Genomic DNA, 25117 nt, shown 5'->3' with positions numbered 1-25117 from the left:
CTACAGGGTCACATCCTCTCTGAGGAGCTGCTCAGAAAGGATAAAGTCCCCAGGTCCTGGGCCAGCACAGCCAACATCCCCAAGTTTGAGGGTGACTGGAAGGAAAGAAAAGGAGACTAAAGGGCAGCAGGGACGAAAGACAAGCAAGTGGCAAAGGAACGGAGAAGGGAGTGTAAAGACGAGGGCAAGTGGGAGAAACTGCCGATCAAAGACAAGGAGGTGGCGCTCTAGGGAGAAGCGGCGACACCTAGACGTCCAGCTCCTCGGACGATTGTCAGGTCCTCCCCTCGTGGGGTCCGTCCCGAGAGCCCTTGCTAGAGACGCCAAAAAAAAAAAAAAAAAAAAAAATTCCGCTCAGGTGGGAGCACAGCGCTGCTCTCACTTGGGCTCTGGAGACTGGAGTCATTTTGGGGGAGAAGTTTGGGAGGCAGCCTGGAGTCGGGAGAAAGGGAAGCCAGTAGCCACCGCCTCGTGCCTGTCCGTGCTCAACCCTTGTTCCCTAACGGTGATGTTTTACAATTCCCAGTGCTGCCAGTCCTGCGCCAGGTAGGGCACCGCGCCTTCAACAAGCCCCCCTGATTAGCAGAAGGTTCTGTAGAGGCTGCCCTGGGGCCCCGCCCAGCCACGCCCCCAGGGAGGGCACGCACGCGGGTCTGTGCGTGGGAGGAGGAGGAAGAGAGCAGGGCTCCAAGCAGGGGTCACGACTAGGACCGTCGCTAAGATACAGTAAGGTCGTGGGGTCTAAGGCTCTACAGAAGTGAAAGGTGAAGGTTATTTGTTGCTGCTCTGCCTAAAGGAGAAATCTGAGTTACCCCATGGGGTTTTCAGTTTGCTGTCTCTCCTTTCTTTATTAGAGTGGAAGAAATCTGAGGGTGGCGGAGATCCAGTCCTTAAGTCTCAAAGAGCATGGGAGAAGAAAGGATGGTAGGGGGCCGATTTAGGTGTCACTGAGAGCTGAGTCACAGTGGAAAGGAAGCTAAGACCACAAGAGACCTTGAGCTGGACAGGGACTTTAGGAGTAGAGCGAGGAGGAGGAGCTGGAGCCCTGGCTGGTACTTTTACAACTCTGGGGCTCACACAGATTCAATAAGAGCACAAAATGTTTGCTATTATTCCCCGCTGTTGCCGCCTGTTCCTGCTCAGAAAGCTGCAAAAGGGCTGGTTCCTTCACGCTTCTCCTGCCTCAGCCTGCCCTCTAGTGGAGCATTGCGGTGTGACAGGAGGGCGGCTTTTCCCAGCTTCCCCTCTTTAAAATGTGAGTAATCGCTCACACCCTCCTCATAGAAGTGCAGTGAGGATAATGAACGATTATAGGTTTGGCAGTAATAGAAATGGCTTCGTTGTAGCAGCTGTGCTAAGTGATTTACATGAATCATCTCATTTAATCCATACAAGGAGGGAGGCGATTATCTCCATTTTTACAAATAAAGAAACTAAGACTTAGAAGCTTTTCTAACCTATTCTGGGTCGAAGGCGACAACAACCAGAGTGAAATGCGTTCATACAATAAACCGCCTCGTTCTCGCAGTCTCCCCTTAGTGCTGCTTCCTTTCTTTTGTCTTGCCCTGGAAAGTATTGCAAATGGGCTTACCTCGTATGAAATGAAGCAAGAGAGGCTGCACTGTGTCTCACCCAGGAAGCTCCCTTCTGAGCTCTAGAACAATCCCAACCCCCAGAAAAGAAACTGAGACAGACGCAAGATATTGCTGCATCTCTGGTTTAGGGACCATTTAGCTCCTGAGGTGGAATATTCTTGCCCACTCTCCAGGGTGCCCAGCTCCTAGTAGCAAGATTCCTGGAAGGAAGGCCAACTGCCAATCAGAATGTTGCTTGGTGACCAAGAAATCAGAGTGGAGAGAGAGATGGATAGTTGGGGGACATTTCTTTCAGGTCACAGTAGAACCTAGTCCTGGAATAAAACACTGTATTCATTTATATGAGCTTTGTTTTAAACATAATCTAAAATAGCTTAAATACAATAAAAAATTATGACAAGGGAAAATGAAGTGTTAGAGAAATCAGATAAAACCAAGAGTGAGGTTAGTATAAACATCATGCTGGGAGGAGGGCCACAAATTTGGAACTGAGTTCACCAGCAGCCAATTCAAAGAGGGAAACACAGTCATTACATGGTGCCCAATGTCCATAAAGTAAAAAGAGACCAGAGTCTCAGGAGACACAGTTATTCCTTTTCCTGAGACCAGGAGGCAGTTCTCCTTTGGTCCCCGTGGATTGCAGGTAGTATGATAAAGTGAACATTTCAACCACATCTTTGCCATAGATACAAGTTTCATAGGATTCATTCATTTCTTCCAGTGTCCCTGTGACAGCTGGTGGCACCATGTTCAGGCGGAATCAGTCATATTCTGAGCAGTACAATCGTGTGCCCATGCTGTTGGTCCAGCTTAATCCTGGGAGAGAATCTAGTATAATTGTAAAATAGGTGCCACACATATTCTTCCCTCAACATGACATAAAAAGTTCCTCTCTTAGGGGGCCCGGCCCTATGGCTTAGTGGTTAAGCGCGCACGCTCCACTACTGGCGGCCTGGGTTCGGATCCTGGGCGTGCACAGATGCACCGCTTGTCTGGCCATGCTGAGGCGGCATCCCACATACAGCAACTAGAAGGATGTGCAACTATGACATACAACTCTCTACTGGGGCTTTGGGGAGAAAAAGGGGAAAAAAAAGGAGGAGGATTGGCATGAATGTTAGCTCAGGGCTGATCTTCCTCACACACACACCCACAAAAAAAGTTCCTCTCTTCTCCCATCTTTTGATGTGTAGAGTGTGACTGTGTCTTCGGTGTTGTTCTACACTAGACATTGCAGCCCACTTGGGGGTGCTGATTAAAAGTAGGTTACAGCAGAAGGATGCTCATGGCTAGAACAGGCCTGTCTCCCCACAGGGAGCAAGAACTAGACAGCTCACAATTCTCGCTGGGCCCCCTGGGCCCCCTCTCCTAGATCCCATAGAGGCCACCACCTTCTGTAGCCACCTTCCGTCTTCAGATGGGGCCCAGTACCATGGATTCAGTTTTTTCTTCCTGTGTCATAGTCTCCATCCAGGCATGCTTCTGGGGGTTACCCTTTGATTGGTCTTGATTCCTCCTGATTTTCCTTACCACCATCTGTGATTCCTTCCCCAGATGGTGCCTCTCATTTGCTGTGGGCAAATCCGCCACCATTTTCACTCATAGGTGATTAACTTCCATCTAACTTCCCAGGAAGCCCTTTACTAGCTATGTGACTTTAGGCAAGTTACTAAACCTCTCTGAGCCTTGTTTTCATCGTTTACAATGTGGCTAATGCCTACCTTGGAGAGTTGTTTTGAATTGGAGTAAATTGTAATAGTAGTAACAGCAGCAAAAGTTTATTGAGTTTTTATTGTTCCAGACACTATGCTCAGCATTTAACATGCAAGTACTTGGTTGAGTCATCTCAACAACCCTATCAGATGAGAACTCTGACGATCCCCATTTTATAGATAAGGAAGCTGAGGCATAGAGAGCTTAGTGCTGGCCCATTAGTTCCAGTCGTTACAACTGTAATTATTCAATGTCATGAGAAAGGGACGGGGCATGGGAAGTCATGAAAGACTTCTTGTACAAGGAGTCATTTGCAGATGGATGGACTTTTTTGCTGCTTGGTTTTGTTTCTTTGTTTTCGTTGTAAACCTAGTATTGTATATATATGCTCCTTGAAAACAATGCCTATGGTGGCAGAGTAAAAAGTTGAAAACCTTCACCACCAGGGAGTAACCACTGAGTAACATCCTGATGGAACTTTCTCCATGCATGTACTGTTTAAAAAAGAGATCAAGCTATATTTCTATATTATTTTATTTTTTCTGGCAACATTTTAATTCTTTCCTGATTTTTCACTGAAATGATTGCTTTCTGTGTTGTTGTTTCAGCCCTTCCAGTAGTTTAAGCACGGACCTTCAAGTTCTAGTGGAATTTATGGTTACCCTTAAATTTTTTTTTTTTTTGTGAGGAAGATCAGCCCTGAGCTAACATCCATGCTAATCCTCCTCTTTTTGCTGAGGAAGACCAGCTCTGAGCTAACATCTATTGCCAATCCTCTTCCTTTTTTTTCCCGAAAGCCCCAGTAGATAGTTGTACGTCATAGTTGCACATCCTTCTAGCTGCTGTATGTGGGATGTGGCCTCAGCATGGCCAGAGAAGTGGTGTGTTGGTGCGCGCCCGGGATCCGAACCCGGGCTGCCAGTAGCGGAGCGCGTGCACTCAACCGCTAAGCCATGGGGCCGGCCCCTACCCTTAAGTTTTTAATAAAGCTATTTAAAGTTATATTTTACATGAAATATATTTAACATGAAAGATTAATCAATATCTTTAGTCTTTCCTCTGAGCCAAACATACTTTCATTTTTCTTTCCTCCTGTTTCCTCCACTGTAACCTCCTAGGTCTCCCCAGGTTTTGTTAAAATCTTCTGGAACTGGAATCTCAGTGGTTGAATGGACCATTTAATAAGCAGAGAAAGAGGAGGTGGGTGGATAACAGAAGAAAGGGTGCAGAGTGGCCCAGGGCTCGAGAGCTGGGCACAGGGCAGCTGGGCTGGGCCAGGGGCCTGGTGTGTGCATGCATGCATTTATTGGTTCTAGAGACATTCTCTGAGTTCCACCAGTGGTGTCTGCCCCAGCACAGAGCAGGATCCAGGGGTGAGGGTGAGGAGTAGAGGAAGCCAAAATGCGGTGGGGCACCTGGTCACATAGCCCAGCCAATACCTGAGCAAGGAAGTAGTCTGACTAGAGCTTACTTTTTTTTTATTATTGTATTAAAATACACGTAACATAAAATTTACCATCTCAACTTTTTTTTTTTTGTGAGGAAGATCGGCCCTGAGCTAACATCTGCCAATCCTCCTCTTTTTTGCTGAGGAAGACTGGCCCTGGGCTAACATCCATGCCTATCTTCCTCCACTTTATATGGGACACCACTACAGCATGGCCTGACAAGCCACGCGCTGGTGGGATCCTAACCGGCGGACCCCAGGCCGCCGCAGCGGAGCGTGCGCACTTAAGCACTTGTGCCACCGGGCTGGCCCCCCCATCTCAACCATTTTTAAGTGTACAGTTCAGTAATATTAAAAACATTCACATTGGTGTGCAGCTGTTACCGTCACTCATCCCCATAACTCTTTTCAACTTGTAAATCTGAAGCTCTATACCTATTAGACAATAACTCCCCACTGTCCCCTCCCCGTGGCCTGAGCTGACTTTTAGGATGGGCTGGAGGAGACAAAGCCTATGGGTATGAGGCTAATTAGGAGGTTGCTGTAAGCACCCAGGCAGGAGGCAATGAGGATCTCTGTGTGAGAAAGAAGGGCAAAAACAGGAAACAAATTTAATAATTAAACAAAAGCACCTCCCTGTGCATGAAGCAAGAGCTGTGCCAGGCCCTGCAGAACTATCTGAGGAGTCATTTCCTCTCCTGGTGACTTGCCCGCCTAGAGTCAACCCCTGGCAAATTTGAAGCACCTCCACTCAAGGTGTTGGCCTCCTCCTTCTGAGGATAGTGAGAGAGAATCTATTCCATGCCTCTCTCCTTGCTCCTGGTAGCCTCAGATATTCCTTGGCTTGTAGATGACATTATCCTTGTGTCTTTACATCATCTTCCCTCTGTGTGTGTCTGTATCCAAATTTCCCCCTCTTTGTAAGGACACCAGTCCTATTGGATTAAGGCCCACCCTAAGGACCTCATTTTAACTTGATTACCTCTGTAAAGATCTTATTTACAAATAAGGCACATTCTTAGGTACTGGCGGTTAGGACCTCAACATATCTTTTTGAGGAGACACAACTCAATCCGTAACAGGGTTGAACATGGTCTCACCCCAAATGACTATAGCTCAAACAGGCCCTAGCCAGCTGAGAATGACAGGTGGAAAAATCGCTGAGCACTTCGTCCTATACCAAGCTGATGACTTCAAAATCACTGGAGTGAGCTGTCTCCCGATTCTAACCTTGCCTCACCTGAATGTTGCCTAATTTCAACCTTCCCCACACCTAAGTTGGCCTCCACATGTGCCTTCATTTCATTCTCACACACAACTTGGTCCAAGGTATGTTCCTTTCCTTCAATCTCTTGGTGATGTAGAAAGTCTTCACGGTTGATGACACACACATTCTAATAAAAGTATGATCAATAAACATATCATGTTAAATTAGCAAACTCGATGTAAATTGTCTATCTTAAAAGTGACCGATAGAGGAGGTAGAATTTTCACTACCAATTCTCATGTGGACCCCCAGCACCTCACTTTTGGTTTCAAATACTGTTCTTCACTTAAAGAAACTAAGAACCCTTAGGATGCAAGGCTTAGAGGATAGCTGATTCCATGTCTCAGGGAAGGAAAGAATCAGGAGAGGATATGAATGTTCTGTTGTTGCCAGAAAGCAAGGATGCCTTCAAGTATGTCAAAGAACTTGGGAAAAAGGACAAAGGAGCCAATTTAAAGGAGCTCCCATTGTTCAGCTTGAAACAATTGAGCATGAGAAGAAAGAAGTTGAGGGGGAGAAATGATAATTATGGTTCATTGAAGTAAATTGAGGCTGTAGAAGGCCGTGAGATTGCTACAATATTCAAAAGATAAATGTTAATATAAAATGCACAAGATATGCTGTGATAGAAAGAATGAAGTTTTTAAAAATTGATTTTAATAAAAAAGGAATTGTTCATTTTGTTTCTTCTATCAATTATGTGTCTGTCTATAAAGGCGAGATGGGTGCTTACTTTCAGCTATGTAAGCAGAAAAGAAAAACACAGGGAATGATGAGAAAGCCAAGTAGCCCCACTCTAAGCATGAACTTTAGCAGAAATAAGAATGTTTGACAAGGGGTGGTGTCAGAGGCAATAATGAAAGAGAAGGTGGTTTCAATAGTATGGACCAAGACAAGAAATTAACCAAAAAATCACTAAAAGGAAAAGTGACAAAGTCAACCCAATTCCGCACCTCCTGGAAGATTAACAATCTAGATTGCCCTACTAATTATAATAAAATACAAGTAAGGAATGCATAAGATTTAATAATGCTAACAGATCAAATCAATATATCATAATGAGAGAAAAAATGTATTATATAACACTAGTCAAGAGAGATTTTTTATTTTTTTAATTTTTATTTATTTATTTTTCCCCCCAAAGCCTCAGTAGATAGTTGTATGTCATAGTTGCACAGCCTTTTAGTTGCTGTATGTGGCACGCGGCCTCAGCATGGCCGGAGAAGCAGTGCATCAGTGTGCTCCTGGGCTCTGAACCTGGGCCACCAGCAGTGGAGCGCGCGCACTTAACTGCTAAGCCACGGGGCCGGCCAGAGAGATTTTTTAAGTATGATGTATTTGGGGGAGAAAATAGGTTGCAAAATTCTAAAATCTATGCCCTTAAAAAGAGTTTTATTCTCCAGTGAGATACCATTTTACATCCGCTAGCCTGGCTTTAATAAAAAGACAGATAATAACAAGTGTTGACAAGAATATGGAAAAATTGGAACCTTTATACACAGCTGGTGGGAATGTGATATGGTGCAGCAGCTTTGGAAAACAGTCTGGCAGTTCCTCAAAAGATTTAACATGGAGTTACCATATGACCCATAAATTCCACTCCTAGGTATATACTCCAGAGAAATGAAAATATATGTCTGTACAAAAACTTGCACACAAATGTTCATATCAGCGTTATTCATAATAGCCAAAAAGTGGAAACAGCTCAGAATGGCCATCAACTGATGAGTGGATAAATGAAATGTGTTGTATCCATACAATAAAATAAAAAGGAACTTGACAATAAAAGGAATGAAGTAGTGATCCATGCTACAACATGGATGAACCTTGAAAACATTGTGCTGAGTGCAAGAAACCAGTCACAAAAGACTAAATATTGTACTATTCTATTTATATGAAAAGTCCGGAATAGGCAAATAGAGACAGAAAATAGAGTGGTAGTTGCCTAGGGCTAGGGGAAGCCGGGGTAGGAAGTGACTGTTAATGGGTATGGAGTTTCCTTTGGGGATGATGAAAATGTTCTAAAATTGATTGTGCTGGTGGTTGCACAATTCTGTAAGTATACTAAAAACCACTGAATTATAGACTTTAAATGGGCAAATTGTATGGTATGTGAATTAATATCTCAAGAAACCTGTTTTAAAAAAGTTTTATTGACTCAACTAGTCTTTAATTAGAAGAAGGAAAAGGAGAAGGAGCAAAGGGAGGAGAGAAGGAGAAGGAGGAGGACAGAAGGAGGAGGAAGGAGAGAAAGAAGTGGGGGAGGAGGCAGAAAAGGAGAAAAAGCAGCAGTTCATGCTGGTGACTAGCAGCCCAGATCTGAATCCTCAACTGTGCCGCCAGGCCTTATGTGCAGCCAAGACCCAAGTGGTCAAAATGCAGATTCTAAGATTATTGAAACCTCAGGATGGTATAAAAATACCAAATACTGACATCCTAGGAAGGTAACCCAAGAACAGAAGAGGAAAAAGAAGAAGGAGAATGAAGAAATAAGTTTAAATCCATAGCCTTTTGTAACTGATTTTTCGGAGAAGGGATCAGTTTTGTAATCATTATCATAACTTTCGCATTTGTTTGCGTCTTAGGGGATGTAAGACATGTAAGAGAATCTTATATATCAGATTTGAGATTTTAATTAGATGCTTAAATTAGTTTCAGTGTGAAACAATATTTAATGTTTGAATGTTTAGTTTATTAAATCCATATGTTTTTATATAGTAGTTGTGTAAGTAGTATGTAAGTAGAGGAATGTTATTTAATGCTTACATGTTAATTGTTTAATAAAGTCATAAAGGTAGCAAGCTTTACATTACACAGAAATGCCTTCAAGTCCTTTAGACAATGACAGTGTGTTCCAGGAGGAGACGAGAACCTCAGTTTGCAGGTTGGGAACAGACCATTTAGGGTCCACTAACATAGTAGTTAGAGTAGGTTTTATCTCTCTAGGCTCATCATTTTTGCCCCTGTTAATCACCAACAGAGCTGGTTATTCTGAATTCAGCATATTACAGCGTCACAGTGAACAGAGAGCCCCGAAGCAATGGGTGCAGGAGAGGTGGGTTTTGGCGGGATGAGGCAAGAAAGGAGGTCCAGCAAGTGGGACCAGCGGTCAGACCCAGCCAGAGGGGAATGCCGACGAGTGGTCCTGAGTAGCCAGGGAGCAGGTTGAGCACAGGAAAAGGAGACAGAGGGACAGCAGGAAAGGAGTTAAAGAAAACAGCTTCTACTCCATCAGTCACGACTGCCATCCTGAGGCCAAGAAGGACTAAATGGTCTCAAAACGATTTCACAGCTTGTTTCTACCACCTTTCCAATGGGGGGTGGGAGGCCTCGGGGCGGAGGGAGTGGCGCGTCCCTAGCTGGAGACCTTCTAAGACCAAAAATACTTTTATATCAGCCTCGCCCCCTCCTTTGAATAAACAACAGCTATAGCACCAGGTTTTACTACCACATTACTATAAACGGTATCCACCCCAAGGATCTATGTGGGGCCAATAACAACCCCTAGAACAGCCATTGCTACTGCGAGTGTGAAAACGGTTGTTCCCACCCCAGCCATACCCACGTCCCTGAGACCTGAAGCTCCTGTTTTCCTCCCACTATCATTACTCTGGACCGTACAGGCCTCCATGACCAGGATATTCTGTAAGTGGAGAGAACTAAAAACCCTGGTGTGTGACCGATATTCTTGAAGGCTTGCATGGTCATGTGCTCACTCTCGTATGTGACAATATGGCTTAGTAAAGGTGAGTGTCTCCTGGATGCATTTACCAGTTTCCTGATAGCAAAAGGAGAATGCTGACCTAGAAAGAGATAGGAAACAGACAATAGGGGACATGCTTCCAACTGAATAATAAGAGGAACACAAGAGGTGGGCATTTGGTCTAGAGAGAGAGAGACAACACGAAAACCTGACTGCTGGTCTCAGTAACATGAAAAGATGGGTGAAAAGGGGCTTGTCAGAGGAAGGACTCCAGGTGGCAATTAAGCTGTTGGGGCTGGAGAATCTCACTTCCCGCTGCTCCGTGCGGTTTGCCCACCCATGCTTGCAGTTTCCAAATGGTACCACCACCAAGCTCCACCTCTTCCTGGCTGTGTGACCTTGGGCAAGTTACCTAACCTCACTGAGCCTCAGTTTCCTCACCTCTAAAATGGAAATAATAAGCCTAAGTACATCCCAGAATTGTTGTGAGGATTATAATAACCCTGCGACATATTTAGTTCTTGGTAAATATATGATAAAGGGAGCTATTATTATCACCAGGAGTGTGTGTGTGAGTGAAAAACATGTGACTGAGTGAGCACAGTTTGAGGAATGAAATATTTAAATAAGAAGCAACTCTCCTTTCTTGATCTTGGAATAATTCTCTTGAGTGTAACTCCCAGTGGGAAGCATCACATCAACCTTAACCATCAGCTGTGAAGTCAACTAGGCCACGTCACCAGACCAGCCTCCACTGTGGAGCTAAGAACTGTCCTTCTGTGCGGTCCCACCAGGACTGCCTCACTGGGACAATGTACTGCATTATAATCAATCCCTTGTGATTGCTCAGAGTTTTCCAGTCTCTAATGCACTTTGTCATTATCTTCATTGAGCTTCGTAACAACTATGTGAGATAGACTGGACATCTGCCTTCATCCCATTTCACAGATGAGAAAACTAAGGTGCACAGAGGTGAATGACTAGCCTAAATTGATGTGGAACAGAAGGCTGTGTGGACACACAGAAGGGGAACCTTGGTCTTCAAACTTCCAGACAAGTTCTCTTTCTAATGCAGCACCTTCCCTCCCGGGGTAGAAGACATGACTCCTTCTCCTCCACCCACCACTTCCAACAACTACTACTAAACACATAAAAATCAGTACACTAGCAGCAACTCCCACTGCAAACCTTAGGGCCTTTTTAATGTCACAGAATGCTGACCCATTCCTCCCCACTCCCTCCCCCCGCTTTTTTTTTTCAGCAACAGCTGACCTTAAGGCAAAGACCACTCTGACAGGGCTGGCCTCAGCTACCCAGGACCCACCATCATTGTCGAGTACCAGACAAACTTCACTTCCTCAGGTCAGTGTCACCTCTGTGCAAGCCTTGGCTCCCTTCCCTCTCTGGGCCTCAGTATCTCCACCTGTACAATGGGCCCAGGAGCGCCTACCCGATGAGATTGTTGTGGGGATTAGTTGGAAGGGTGTGTGTGAAAGCACCTTGTCCAGATCCTGGCATACAGTAGTTACTCAATAAAAGTTAGATGGGTTTTTGTTAATTGCATATTGTACTTGAACCCTCCCTAGACAGATAATGGGAAAAATTCGGTTTGAGTCACTGACTCTGTCACTTGTTCGCTATGTAACCTTGTGTAAACTGCTTAATCCTTTTGAACCTCAGTTTCTTCTTAGTATAATACCTTCCTCATAGATGGTAATGAGGGTTAAATGATGAAATGTACAGAGCATTTGACGAGCTGAGAAGGGCTTCCTGGAGCTTGTGAGGACGTGCAGGTGAGGATCTGGAAGGCCACAGCAGGAGAACAGATCAGACTCGGCGTGCAGCCCTGTGGCTCAGGAATAAAGTGGAAGAAGAGAGAAAACAGAGGAGGCTCAGAGAGAGAGAGGGTTCATTGATTCACTGTGCTTGCTGGGTGCTGACCTTGGTCCAGACACTGTCCGTGGTGCTGGGGGTGCAGCAGTGAACCAGCAGAGTCCCTGTCCTGACCCTTACACTCTGGGGAGTGCGGGAAAAAGGATAGGAGTGCTGACATGGAATTTAAATGTGCAAGTAGGGGTGACTAGAGAGAGGGAGCATCCAGAAGGAGGGACTGAGAGAAATGAGACTCCAGCCCGGAGAGAATGAGCTTGAGCTTATGGAAGTGACAAGGCTGAAAACAGAACCACCTGCCCCAGGACATGGAGAAACTGAGAGTCCAAGGTGGGAAAGAATTGGGGGAAGAGGTTGACGTGTTAGAGAAGGGAGTGTGGTTGGTGATGGGAAGGTGTCCCAGGAAGGAATTCTTGGCGCAGGATAGAGCATTATGGCAGATACAGGGTCGGGAGAATTTTCTCTAAGAACACCCCCCTCACACTCAGGCAGGTGGCTCCCCATCCCTCCGATTCTGGTGTTTATCCTCGTCCTACTTGATCCCCCACAACCTGCTCAATTCCCAGGACCCAGAGTGATCCCCAGGCTATAGAGAGGGCATATACCTGGGGCTACTTCAGTGAAGTAGGCACAGGGAAAGACATGGGTGGCCACCAGGAGCACACCCTACTGAAAACCCCATCACCCCCAGCTGGCTTCCGCAAACTTCTGTATCCGCTTTCTTAGAATGACCCTCCCCAGTTTCACTCCAACTCCTGTGCAACATTACTGAGCTCCTGGGAAAACCAAAGGGAAGGCAGAGAGACAACAGTGTGACCAAAAGAAGAGACTGTGTCATCACTTGGGAATAAAAGCATCAAATGCAGCCGCAGGTAGGATTGTTGGCTCCAAGGTTTTTCTCTCCCTTTCCCTTCCCCCTTTCCTTTCTCCCTTTATTGAGGTCTGCTATTTATTCAGCAAATGTTCAAAGTCTCTGGTTCTCCAGGGCACAATGTGGCAAGTGGTGCATGTAAGGGAGGAGATCAATGTATCCTCCGCTTCCAAGAAGCTTGACTTTCTGGGGAAGAAAAGATAAATGCAGACAAAAGTGACCCAGTCACTTTCTCTGACTCTCTGTTTCTCTGTGAATCAAAGAATATTCATTCCCCCCTTGGCCCTGGTACCAACTTCCTGGGCCTCGTCCTTCCCTCTGCCATCTCGATTAGTCCTGCTGCCCCTCCTCCCCTTTGCATATCCAGAACAATTCTGGAACCAGCTGTCTCACCTGGCCCCGGTGAGACCATGAGGCTCCACCCTCAAACACCTGAGCTTTGATCTTTTGCAAAGGATGGGGACAGCAAGAGAGCATCTGGAGGACCCTAGAGGGACATGGGGATGCACAAAACTTACTTCAGTTTGCCTGCAGAAACAAAGACACTGAGAAGGAGCAGATTCAATAACTGCTATGTTTTATTGGAAATCAGCAAGAGGGGAGCAGGGGAGGCAGTGAAAAGTGGAGATGGTGCTAGAAAACACACTGATTGAATCTTGATTCAGCTCACACTGCAAGGAAGGGAGCAGGACTCCCTTCTCTGACTTCCAACTTAGGATTTTCCCTCTCTGTCATTCTCCTAGCCCCCCTATGACCCAGAATTTTGAGGGAAGCCAGCTTGGATGTTCCAAGAAGAACCGAGAACTCCGGGAGGAAATCTATTAATAATACCTGGCTGTAGATTAATATTCCCCCAGCTGCCTCCTGGATACCGATTAATATTCCCCCAGCTGCCTCCTGGATATCGATTAATATTCCCCCAGCTGCCTGCTGGATACCGATTAATATTCCCCCAGATGCCTCCTGGATACCGATTAATATTCCCCCAGATGCCTTCTGGATAGCGATTAATATTCCCCCAGCTAGTAATTGGGCATATATTACTGCCCAAGATTCTCATAGGGCATGGCATGGGCCTTATTCCCCACCCAGTTCCACGACCTCCACCTCCCCAGGACACACTGGGATTCAGGATCCCCCAGGGGCGACCAGGCAGAAGTGGCTTTCGAATCCTGTTGATGAGAGACCAGGGCGGGCGTTGGGCAAGGATTTGTCCCTGGCTTCCCAGAACATTAGAACGGGGTAATGGTCTAGACTCAGAGTCCTGGTGGAGGAGTGAGGCCTCAAGTGAGGGGTCTACAGAGTGTGCAGAGGACCCTGCAAGCAAAGGACCACTGTCCAGAGGGAGGGCAACAGCATTAGAAAGGAAAGACAGTTCTTCAGGCAGAACTTCTCCCCCAAGGTCCTCGACTGTAGCAGCCATCATTGGCCAAGGATCCTCAGAGGGCCAGGAATCCATGGAGGGCAGCTCCTCAGATGGAGGCCACCTCTGAACCTCAGAACGTCCTGCAGGTTGGAAGCTGCCTAAGGGAGAAGCGTTGGTCTTCAGAGGAGCCCTTGCTAAATCATTGGACCCAGGGTCTGGTCTGGACTGAGGATGTTCAGAGTTGGGAAGGCTGGCCAAGTGAGGTTGTCCAAGCAGAGGCAAGTTGGTTCTCAAGTTTTGGGGAATTTTCTCCTCCATTACACCGATGCTCCGAGCAAAGAGGCCTGAGGGAAAGGGAAGAGGAGGCAGCCAATGGATCGATGTTCTGTCCCAACACCTTCCCTTCCTGGGTTCCCTGAATCACTTTGCTTTACGTCCCTTCACTTCCCCTCCACTAACTCTTACTTCCCCCAAGGACTCAAGTGTACAGCCTCATGTCTTTACCTGTTCCCTCAATTCCAGCTCCCCTGAGGCGCCCAGTCCCTCCTGCCCAAGGGTCAGGCACAGCCCCTATACCTGGGAGATGAAGACAGACCAGGAGCAGGCCCAGAGGAGCCCAGCTCCGTGCCGCATGGCCCTGCATCTTGCTCAGCTCTAGCATCTCCCACAGCCCCAAGACAGCCAGCCTTTATCCTGTTAGTGGGGCGGGGGACAGCAAAAACAGGCTGGGCCAGTGGTTGTAGAGACAATAAATCTCCACATTCCACCCTTATTCCTAATTCAGTCTGTGGCAACAGGTGCCATTTCAATGTCCCAGGGGAGCTGGGTGTTTACCTCCCTGGATCCTTTCCTCAAGCTCCCCGCCCCTTCCTGACCCAGGTGTCCTGGCTCACAGCTCATCATGGTTGCCAGCCCTACCCTTCCCTGGGTCCCTATGCCAAGCACACAAGGACCTTCACCCTTGGGGTCCCAATCTCTTCATTGCCTTCTCCGCAATAGAAACACTTGGTTCTCTTCTCCTTCTCTTGGGATCCAGATCATTCTCTCCCAGCACCCCTTTCTCATGCATCCCCATAGCTGCTTCACCTTGACCCCAACCTGCAGGAGGTTCTGGGTGCATAAGTGGCCCCCATCTGAGGGGCTGCTCCTAGATGAGACTCTGTATCTAGGGAGATAGACCTGGTTCCCGTTCTTAAGCGATGATGGTGTATTAATGTCCTATGGCTGCTGTAACAAATTTCCACAAACTTAATTGCTTACAACACAAATTTATTATCTTACAATTTTGAAGAAAAGAAGTTAAAAATGAATCTCACTAGGTTAGAATCAAGGTGTCAGCAGGGCTATGTTCCCTTCTGGAGGCTCTAGGAGAGAATCCATTTCCTTGTGTTTTCCAGCTTCTAGAAGGCACCTACATTCCTTGGCCCATGGTCCCTTCCCCCATGTTGAAAGCCAGAAACAGCAGGATCTTCTCACATTGCATCACCCTGACCTCCTCTTCTTCTTCCCTTTTCCGCATTTAAAGACCCTTATGATTACATTGGGCCCAACCAAATAATCCAGGATAATCCCTCTATTTTAAGGTCGGCTGACTAACAACCTTAATTCCATCTGCAACTTCAATTTCCCTTTGCTATGTAACCTAACATACTCACAAGTTCCAGGGATTAGGACGTGGATATCTTAGGTGGTGGTGGGGCACCGGTGGCCACCACAGATGGCCAAATGTGTCCACAGAATATAACAAATACTGAGAGAGAGCAAGTATTTCCAACTAACAATAGAGGAGCGCGTTTAAATGCTGTTGTCAATTGGCCATAAATTGATCATTGTTAAGACTGAGTGATGGGAGCATAGGGATTCATTAGCCGTTTTGTCTACTCTTAAATACATTTGAAATATTTACAATAAAAAGTGTTTAAATGCCTTTGTTCTTTCTATTGCTTCCTGGACACACCCATACTAGGCTTCCCTGGTTGCATGAAGTTTAAATATTAGCTGTTAGATTTTATTGTTCCATCCTCATTCCCAGCCCCTGCTGGCTAGCTACCGGAAGAGTGAAGAGCTCCTCTCCAGAACTGGCCAATAGAGGGCAGCAGCCTTTTTGGTGACATCGACCAGTTTTGCAAAACCTTTGACCTGGAACACACCAGAGACTATAGGAATCCCCACATCAGAGGCTATATCCTCTCCCCCGCACCCCCCCCACACACTACAGTTGCGGTCCACGGAGCCTGTGAGAGCCTCAATTCCTGTCATTGGCTGCAGTCCAGGGGCTGGATGCCAGACCACGGGTGACTCAACAGTGATGACAGAAACAGGACTGTTCTGGAGTCCTCCTCTGTCTTCAGTCAACTCTGCAGGTTGGCTCAGCTGCCCCAGGTCGTTTTTGATCAGTGAAACACATTTCTGCTGGTTCAGGACTTGGAATTTCAACAATGGTCTTAAATTTGGGACCAGCTAACACTATCCCAATAGGAGAGAATGGGTTAGATCCTAAGGTAGGAGTGAATTCCTTTGCAGCCAAGCAGAGGTTCCGAGAGGTGGCCTTTGCTTTGGGGTGAGGCTCTTCCTATAGACACTAGCACAGCCCACTCTCCCCTCCTTGGAATCTGAGTACATACTCGGCCTCAGCCTCTCCCTGCCTGTCTCCAGGACATAGGTGCATGGCTATTACCACCCTCCTTTTCTCTCTTTTCTCCCATGGAGGCCACCTCCCCTTCTCCACTACAGTGTTCTGCCCTCTCACCTCCCACAGCGCTCACTCTAGAACTGTAGCAGAGGCAGCAAGAGTGTGGAGGTGGAGAGGACACTGCTGGCTCTGTTCTGCCATGGGCTGGGGCATTTTTATGTAGGCCAGTGAGTCACCATGCCTGGCTGCACTTCCTGTCATGCTCCAACCCTCTCTGTCTTTTACTCTCTCCACCCCCCAGCTCCCAGAACAACGCCCACCTGGGCTCCTACTCAGTCACCAGGAATCCAGTCCGGTTGTTGTGTTCTAACCTTCCCAAGGTTCCAGGGTCCCAGAAACCCAGAAAATCGACACTCAGGACTCCCAGAGAGAATGGCGTCTAGAAGGTGAGGCAAACTAATGGTAAAAGAGAAGGAGCCTGGGTAGGGAAAGGGAGGAAATAATTAAGTGTCTCTATAGGGAGAGTGAAGGACCTCAGGGTGAATGGGGAGTGGAGAGAGAATGAATTTCCTGGAGCAATAAGATAGGAAAGAAGTGGCGGGAAGGATCTGGGAGACCAAGCAATCTCTGCTTTCAGTTCAACAAATATTTATTGTCTTCCTCCTTTGTGGGAGGAGCTGTAAGGTATAAGAGAAATATTGGGCCAAATTATGAATGAAAATGAGAGACACGGGACCTCTAGAGGCATAGGAGAGCATCACCCAGGTCCTAAGAGAAGACCCGGGACTCCAAGAAGGCAAAAAGTCTACATCTAGCTCACACAGTTTATTGAGACATTTGTCCAGGATCCAGAGAGAGCAGGGAGCCTGCAGTCTCTGCAGATCCCTGGTACCTCCCTCACACAAGGAAGCATCTGAGCCTTGAGGGAAGTGGCAGCCAGAAAGGGGGACTGAGATGGAGACCTTGAGAGGAAAGGAGGAGTGTTGGGAACTCACAGAGGAATGTGGTTCTCTAATGGGGGTGGGAGTGGAACCAGGAGTGTGAGAACCCAACGGCATATCGCACTGGTTGCCAGATGGCAAAGAGAGGTCATTGTTTTCAGATAATAGTTTGGACTGTGCTTTATTTGGCAAAGGGGGAGGGGAGGGGATGACGTGTGTAGGCATCAGAGTTACTCTGGGACATTACAGGGGTTTCCCAGTCAAGAATCTGAAGGGGCAGGGTTAGCCAATGGACTGTACCATCTCAAAGAAATGGCAAAGGAAATTTTAGGGCGTGGTTATCTGGCAGGGAGGGCACTGTGGGAGAATGGGAATCTAAGCGATAGGAGAGAATAAGGAAAGAGATTTGGAATCTACAGTTTGGGAAGATGAAGAAAGAAGAGGTGATGAGGGAGAGTCTGCCACATTGGAGCAATGGAGGAAATAGAGCAGCTTCTTGGGAAGGAGGAGGGAAAGGGAGCTAATCCAATGCCTGGGCCCTTGGACTTCTCTCAACTGGGAGATAGTATGTGTGTACATGTGTGTATGCCTGTACATGTGCGTGTATAAAAGCTGACTTATGGTCTGTCAAGTAACTCTCCCTGGGGTAGGAAAACTTCAGGGTCAGCCAGCTGTGGCCCCAGAGGCTTCACTTGGGCCAGGAGGTCCCGAATGGAGCGGCAGGGGATCTTTCCAGAGCTGCTGGAGCCACAGGGCTTGGCACCAGCTGAGGGATCAGGTTCGGGAGAGCCATTGGGACCCTCACTCAAGGTTGAGGAGGAGACAGATATGCAAGGGTGACCAGGAGAGCTGGACTTGCTGCCGCAGGGATGCAGGATGGTTTTGCCACTGGATTGAGAGCTGGAGCTGCCAGCGGAGGAGCCAGTGCCTGGTGGGGAGCAGGGCCCCTGGGAAACGCCGCCACAGGGATGGGAGGATGAACCAGAACTGCTGGAAAGGCTAGAACTGCTGTAGACTCCAGGAATGGAGAGGGAGCAGGGCCCCTTAGCGCCTGTGGAGCCGACTCCACAGGGCTGGACCCCACCAGAGCCCACGGGCTGGAACACAATGGCCGGGGAAGCTCCTGACTGGTAGATGTTGGAACTAGAGGAGCTGTGGCTGGGGATGATGGGATTGCTGGAGAAGTATTTGCCCTCAGAGATGGGGGGCCCAGCTGCAAAGGAGGGGGCCCCTGGAGAGCCTCTGACAGGGTTATCTTTGGTGAAGTAGCCCACAGGGTAGATTTTGCCCTTACTGTAGGTCATGCCTGGGACCAGGTAACTGTCAGAGGAGCCACCTACCACCTCATAGCTGCCGTAGGAGTTGTCTACAGAGGTGATGGGAGGACAGGGCTTGCCTGAATGGCCACCATTGTTACAGGGGACACCTTGAACCCCTCTGGGGCCACCAGAACCTTGCTGCTCCACCACCACCACCACAGGCCTTTGACCTCCTGACACAGAGTGGGAGCTGGAGATGTAGGAGCTGGAGTGCGAGACAACAGGCCCCCCACTGCAGGGAGAGTCAGGGACATCTGAACTACAGGGGCGCAGGTTGGAGTTGACCTTTTGGTCACCGTTGCTGGATATCCGGGAGGTTTGGGAAACAGAAGAGCTTGAGCCTCCTCCAGACTGGGAAGAGCTTCCCAAGCGGGAAGAAGCACCGTCGGTTGGTAGAGCTGAGCCAGACCCTGGTTGGGAGTTGATGCTTCCCGATGGGGGCCTGATGCTGCCCGACAGGGAGGAGCTGGATGCACCCTGAAGACCAGAGCCAGAACCGGAGGAGTGGCTGATCTGGGAATACCCTGTGCCTGGCGTAAGTAACGCAGATCCTGAAGAACCACCCTGGATGACACCGGATCCGCTGGAGCCACCACTGGAGACACCGGAACCACCGGAGACACCGGAGCCACCACCAGAGCCACCACTGGAGCCGCTGGAACTGGAACTGCTGGAACTGCTGGAGCCACTGTGGCTACTGAAGCTACTGGAGCCATCCTTCCCAATGAGACAGGGGTCATTGGGGGAGGTGATGCGAGTGGGGTCTTTACAGGGGTCTGAGAAGGTCCCAATGCTCTTAGCCAAGGTCCCTGGGGAGGAAAGTTGTGGTTAGTAAGAGCTTGAGAGGCTTGGCTTTCTCCCTCCCCTTTCCGTCATCATCCATTCTGATTTCTCCCGAGAGGAGCCCAGGGAGAGTTTGGAGTGGAACAGGGAAGGAGATCTGGCTGTGTCTCTAAAGGGAAATGAAATGGCAGACTAAGGGCAGTCTCTTTATTCTGGGAGGGGGCCCTGGGAGGGGGGTCGCGGGGGGCAGGGCAGACATCTACCAGAGAAAAGAAAATGAGACTTCAAAGTAGGAGGACTGGAAGGAAGATAAGAGGGAAGGGAGAAATGGGAGAAACAAATAGGTATAAAAGAAAGGATCCCAGAGAGACAGAGAGCAGGGAGACTGAGACTCTGAGGGCTGAGGGGGGGGCGCATAAGTCCAGAGGGAAGAAACCCCGGGTGAGACCAAGGGACCAAATGAAAGGAGAAGACAAGACAACAGAGGACTGAGATGGAAGGAAACAGCAAAGGAGACGCTGAGAAAAAAGAAAGCAGTGGCAGAGGGACTGAAGTAAAGCATAGGGTATTTGAGGACTAAGATTCAGTCACCAGCTTCCTTGTAGGGTCCAGGCTTGGACGAAGGATGGAAATTCTGTTTCCCATCTCAGCACTGCCCAAGCCAGGAAAGCTGGCTGCAGGCCAGGACGTGGGGGCACCCACTGTTGCTTCAGGACCTGCTGGTACCAGTGTGACAGGACACCGCACCCTGAGCCACCCCTGCGCTCCTGGCCCGGCCCAGGGACACCAGGGTGAAACCCTCCTCCAAGGCTCATGACCTTCATCAGCTTGCCTCTCTCCCCGCCCAGCCATCACCCAAATGCCTGTCTGCCCCCACAGGCCCATATCTGACTGCTTCTGCCTTCACTTCCCTTCTGGATGTGGAACCTCTTCTTTCCTTAAGTGACACTTTGCTCCCAACCCCAGGCTCACCCTATTCCCATCCTTCCTCCACTCTCTACCTCAACCCCTTCACGTCCCGAGTGGTGTGGATGGAACCACATACTCTAGTTTATACTTTCAGAGAGGCTGAATTTGTCCTGCCTTCCTCACAGCGTTACTGTGAGGACTGAACGTGATCATCTATGTGGAAGGCACTTTAAGAAAACGTAAAGTGTTAGACGTTATGATTTATTATCGCCCCTCATCCCTGAACCCTCCACCAACAAACAGGTCTCCACATCTGTGATGTCTCACTCTCTCCTCAGAAAGGAGTTCTCTGTGTCCCCTTCCACACCAAACCCCAGCTCTGCCCACAGCACCCTTCAGTCAGCTGCTCTCCTCCTCTGCTCCCCCAGACGCCACATAGCCTGCTCACAGGGCCAGGGAAGGTCACCGTAAATATCTGGTGGTCAACCACACTGGCCCCACAGTCGCTGGGCCTGGGGTTTGGATCCCGCTTTACTGCTTTCTAATTTGTGATCTTGAGCCAGTTTCCTAACCTCTCTGAGTCTCAGCGTCCCCATTTGTGGAGTGGGAATAACAAATCTCTCATATGGTTCCTCTAATGATCAAACTGCTAATGTATTTAAAGCGCTAGAACAGTGTGAGGCACATAAAAAGAGCTCTCTAAATGGTAGCAATTATTATGGCCATTAACTATCCAATCATCATCTTCTAGCACTCTAAGAATAATAAGAATTATACCAACAACCAACGTTTATATCACCCTGTAGAATTTCCAAAGCACTTGTCACATACATCATTTAATTTGAGACCCACAGAGAGACTAGAGCTAGCTGTTATCATTAACCCCATTTTAGAGTTTCAGAATATGAGGAAAGTTAAAGTAACTTGTCTGAAGTGACAAGGCAGTGAGGAGCAGCCCCTAGACACAAACATCAGATTCCAGAGCCCCTGTCCTTGCCCCCTTGCCAGGTCCTCTCCTGGACTCTCCCCACACGGGTGTCCCTCCCAGGCACTGGATCCCGCCAGTTTTCCCTGACCTGGTATCTGTATCCTTCCGCTCCCCTCCACTTCCCGCCCTCGCTCCCAGGGCTCCTACCTGGCAGGAGGAGACCAGCCAGCAGCAATGCCATCACCCCTTGCCCTCCCACACGCCCCATCTGGGGTGCCCGAGAGGAGCCCATCTTGGACTGTGCGACCTTCTGACTGACGGCAGCTCGTGGACACCCAGGGCCTTTATGCCCGGGCTGGACATTCTCCTGGCAGGAGTCACTGTGGGGAGGGGAGGAGAGGCGGAGGGGTAGGTGCCTGAGGGAAGTTGGTGTGGCTGAGAGGAGCTGAAGTAATCAGGCCGGGCATCTGCCTACTCAGCAGCAGAGGTGGCTGCAGTGTGGGGTACCTGTGGCCATGGGGCCCTCACAATTCCTGCCACCTGACTGGCCTGCCCCTGGCTCCTCGTTGCCTAACCTGGAACCAGGCGCTCTGCCGCAATGGCCGCCCACTCTCACCAGTGGACCCAGTCACCTGACTCCTTCATTCCCCTGCCTTCCCCAGTGTTGTCTGGCTCCCCATCCTCCCTCTACTCACAGACTGGGCATTTAAACTTTCCCTTCTGCTCTGGGGTACCTGCCCCAGCCCCCACCCCACCACATGGTCAACCCCATCCAGGTTCCCGTCCACAGCCCCTGGATCTGCCCCTTTCCTCAGGATTCATCACTTAGCCTCCACTTTCCTCCTCCAGATATAAGGATCTGCAGCCACCCCCAGTCTCCTGTACCCCACTCCTGCTGCCACTGCCTGAGTACAATGCCTCCCACACACCTGTTTCATCTTCTATCAATGAGTGAGCCTTTTCCCTCTCAGCAACTAGGAATTCTGTACTCCAAAAACCAGCTTCCTGACTTCTCTCTTCCGGGGGGCTCCAGGGACAGCATGAGGGGTGCTGGGTGCCAGTGCCTTGGCCTGGGGAGATGCCTGGGCTGGAGACCCCTGTCATAGCTGGGCCTCAGTTACTCACAGGCCACTCACAGCCTCTCCCTCACAGCTGGTGACCCTGACTCCAGTGGGTGAGCAAGAGGCTAATAAGACTAATTGGGAAGGTGGTGACCCTGCGGCCCATTAGCTGGCTGCCTGGCCTGGATGAGCGAACAGGAAGCAGCCAGCTCGTGTCTGGGTGGGATAAAGGAGGGCCAGGCAGGCTTCCAGGTCCCTGAAGGATGAAAGCGAGGCATGGAGGACCAGAGCCCTGAGCCCTGCTAAGAGGGGGCGGCTCCTCCTCCATCCCATTCCCTCCCTCTTGCTTTGGCCCTGGCTCCACCCCAGCCAATTAATTGCTCACAGGTGTTGCTGAGAGTATCAGTATCGGAGGGAGGAGCCTGGGAGTCAGGGCAAGCTGCTCTGTCCTCCTCCCCTGGCCCACCCAGACCTCTCCCTGCTCCCCCACCAGACTGTCATTTCCATACCCCGCAGTCTGCTCACAAAGGCAGCTCTATCCCTGAACCCTTGCCTGGGATTTACCCCTCTCTGTCCTGCCCTGCCTCTAACTCCAGCCCAGCACTGTCCATAGAACTTTCTGGGATGATGGAGATATTCTATATCCATGCTGTCCAATACAGCAGCCACCAGCCACATGTGGCAACTCAGCATTTGAAATGGCGCTAGTATAACCAACTACTGATGGAGGAACTGAATTTTTTAAATTTCCCTTAATTTAAATGTAAATAGCCACATGCAGTCTAGTCTAGTCCTTGACTTTCTGCCAGCTCTCAAAATGGGAGTGGGAAGGAAGAGGGGCTGGAATAGGTGTGGGAGAGGAGGTAACGGGACAGCGCGGAGGTAAGGTAACGGGACAGGGTCCCCTGAAGACGGTTGATGCAGGGAGGGGGTGGGGGGGAGCAAAAAACACTGCCTTTAGAACCAGGATGACCTGGGTTCAGGTCTCGGCTAACCTCCCAGCTTTGGGCAACTCACCAAACCTTTCTGAACTTCAGTGTCCTCGTCTGTAAAATAGGGATATTTTAAATCATGCCTGCCTTGCAGGGACTTTGTGAAGATCAAATGGGAAACTATCAGAAGGATTAAATGGGACAAGGGCTGTAACCCTCCTGGCACAGGCGCTCAGCAAACAGCCACAGTTGCTCCTGTCTCTGTCCTCCACCGGGGGAAAGCAAACATGATGGGCTCACCCCACAGCTCCAGGCTCTCTATCCAGCCCAGCTGACCCAGGCGAGTCTCCTTTGCCCTCTGCCCCCTACAGAGCAGCAGACATGCTGCACACAGGGGTGTTATTTAAAATGATGTTACTCCTTCTGAATGCCACATCTGTTCCCTCCCTAGACTCTCAGGCCCCAATGGCTCCCTGTCCAGGAGGAGAAGAGGAAGGAGAGAGGGGACGCTGGGAGCAGGGAAGGGAGTGGCCAGAGAAGAGAGGTGCCAGGAACCTTGTGGGTGGGGAGAAGGGGAGGAACAGCGGGGCCTGGGGGGTTTTCTTTTCCCCATAGGTGGCAACACTTTCTTGTCCCATTCCTCCCGGATGCCCTCAAACCTTGGCCAGGACAGATGAGGCTGGAGGAGGCACAGTCTCTCTTGGCCTCTTGCCAGATCTCCAGCCACCCATGCAACCTGGTATGTGGCCACATTCCAACTCCTGTCTGCTGTCCTCCTATCCACTCTGTCCACCCCATCCCACCACCCGTGTCTGTCCCATTCCTCCACTGCCCTGCCCACATGCCGGCCCTCTGAGCTCCTCTCCGCTCTCCCTGTTTCTTACTGAAATCCTATCTGCTCGCTGTGTTTTACTGTGCTCTGTCCCTGGTGCTCACCATTAACCCTTCTCTCAGCTCAGGCAGCGAAAACCTGAAGCTAATGGGGCCGAGGAGGGGAGGGAAGGGCTGAATCCCCGCCCAGGCCAGGGCCTCCTTCTGGGATGCTCACCAGTTAGATGATGCCCTCGGTGGTACAGGTGAGGCTGCGTTACCCAGCCACAGAGTATACCCCTAACCCCCCAGGGAGTGCCCTGCCCAATGGATGGACTCGGTGAGAGAGCGGGGGTAACACAGGGCCACCCCCTACCAGAGAAAACCAAGCTCAAAGCACGTGCCTTCCACAGGCAAGAGGTCGGGGACCCCTCCCCCGCATTTATGAAGAAGGCAGGTCCTGTCTGCTCCAGGTCCAGGCCACCCTGGGCTGCTCTGTGCTGGTGTGTTCTGCACCGGGCAGTGGTTCAGCGTACACGGTCCTGCACTGTGCTTTGGAAGATGCAATGAGGAAGAAGATGAGTTGTCCTAGCCCTCAGGGAACTGCAGTCCAGCTGGGAACACGCAGTATAGACAGAAGGCTGGTGTAGAGAAAGGGGGCAGGCACTTGGCTTCCGGGAGGTGGCAGGACTTTCCCTGGGCCTTGAGGAATGAGGAGAAGAGCAGGGAGCAGGCAGCTCAGACTCAGACACTGAAGGTACTTTTAGAAGGAGCGGCTGGCTTGGGTTGGCGAGGGTAGCATGTATGCAGAGGAGAAGTGGGGCGGAGGAATGGAAAGGCTGCTTGGACCAGCACTGTAGGTGATCCATAACACCAGGCTGAAGGAGGAATGGAGTGCATGCAGGAGGACGCAGGGAACAGCAGGCTTTGAATGGGGAACAGCACGGTCA

At 49.4% G+C, this 25117-nt stretch overlaps 2 protein-coding genes across 2 annotated transcripts; both read right to left on the bottom strand.

The window, feature by feature from the left end:
• Window positions 1-13234: 13234 nt before the first annotated feature.
• Window positions 13235-14513, bottom strand: C14H6orf15 (chromosome 14 C6orf15 homolog). The gene is made up of 2 exons (XM_058553873.1): window positions 14429-14513; window positions 13235-14196 (listed from the first exon to the last, which is right to left on the bottom strand). Exons 1-2 carry the CDS (start codon window positions 14511-14513, stop codon window positions 13235-13237), a joined length of 1047 nt encoding a protein of 348 aa, XP_058409856.1.
• Window positions 14514-18042: 3529 nt separating this feature from the next.
• Window positions 18043-21656, bottom strand: CDSN (corneodesmosin). Its single transcript, XM_058553984.1, has 2 exons — window positions 21572-21656; window positions 18043-19553 (listed from the first exon to the last, which is right to left on the bottom strand). The coding sequence occupies exons 1-2, from the start codon at window positions 21654-21656 to the stop codon at window positions 18043-18045; spliced, it is 1596 nt and encodes a 531-aa protein (XP_058409967.1).
• Window positions 21657-25117: the final 3461 nt, after the last annotated feature.

Source organism: Diceros bicornis, chromosome 14 (genome assembly GCF_020826845.1).
Source record: "Diceros bicornis minor isolate mBicDic1 chromosome 14, mDicBic1.mat.cur, whole genome shotgun sequence".
Lineage (NCBI taxonomy): Eukaryota > Metazoa > Chordata > Mammalia > Perissodactyla > Rhinocerotidae > Diceros > Diceros bicornis.
The sequence above is the reverse complement of the archived record's forward strand: the minus strand, read 5'-3'. Positions and strand labels throughout refer to the sequence as shown.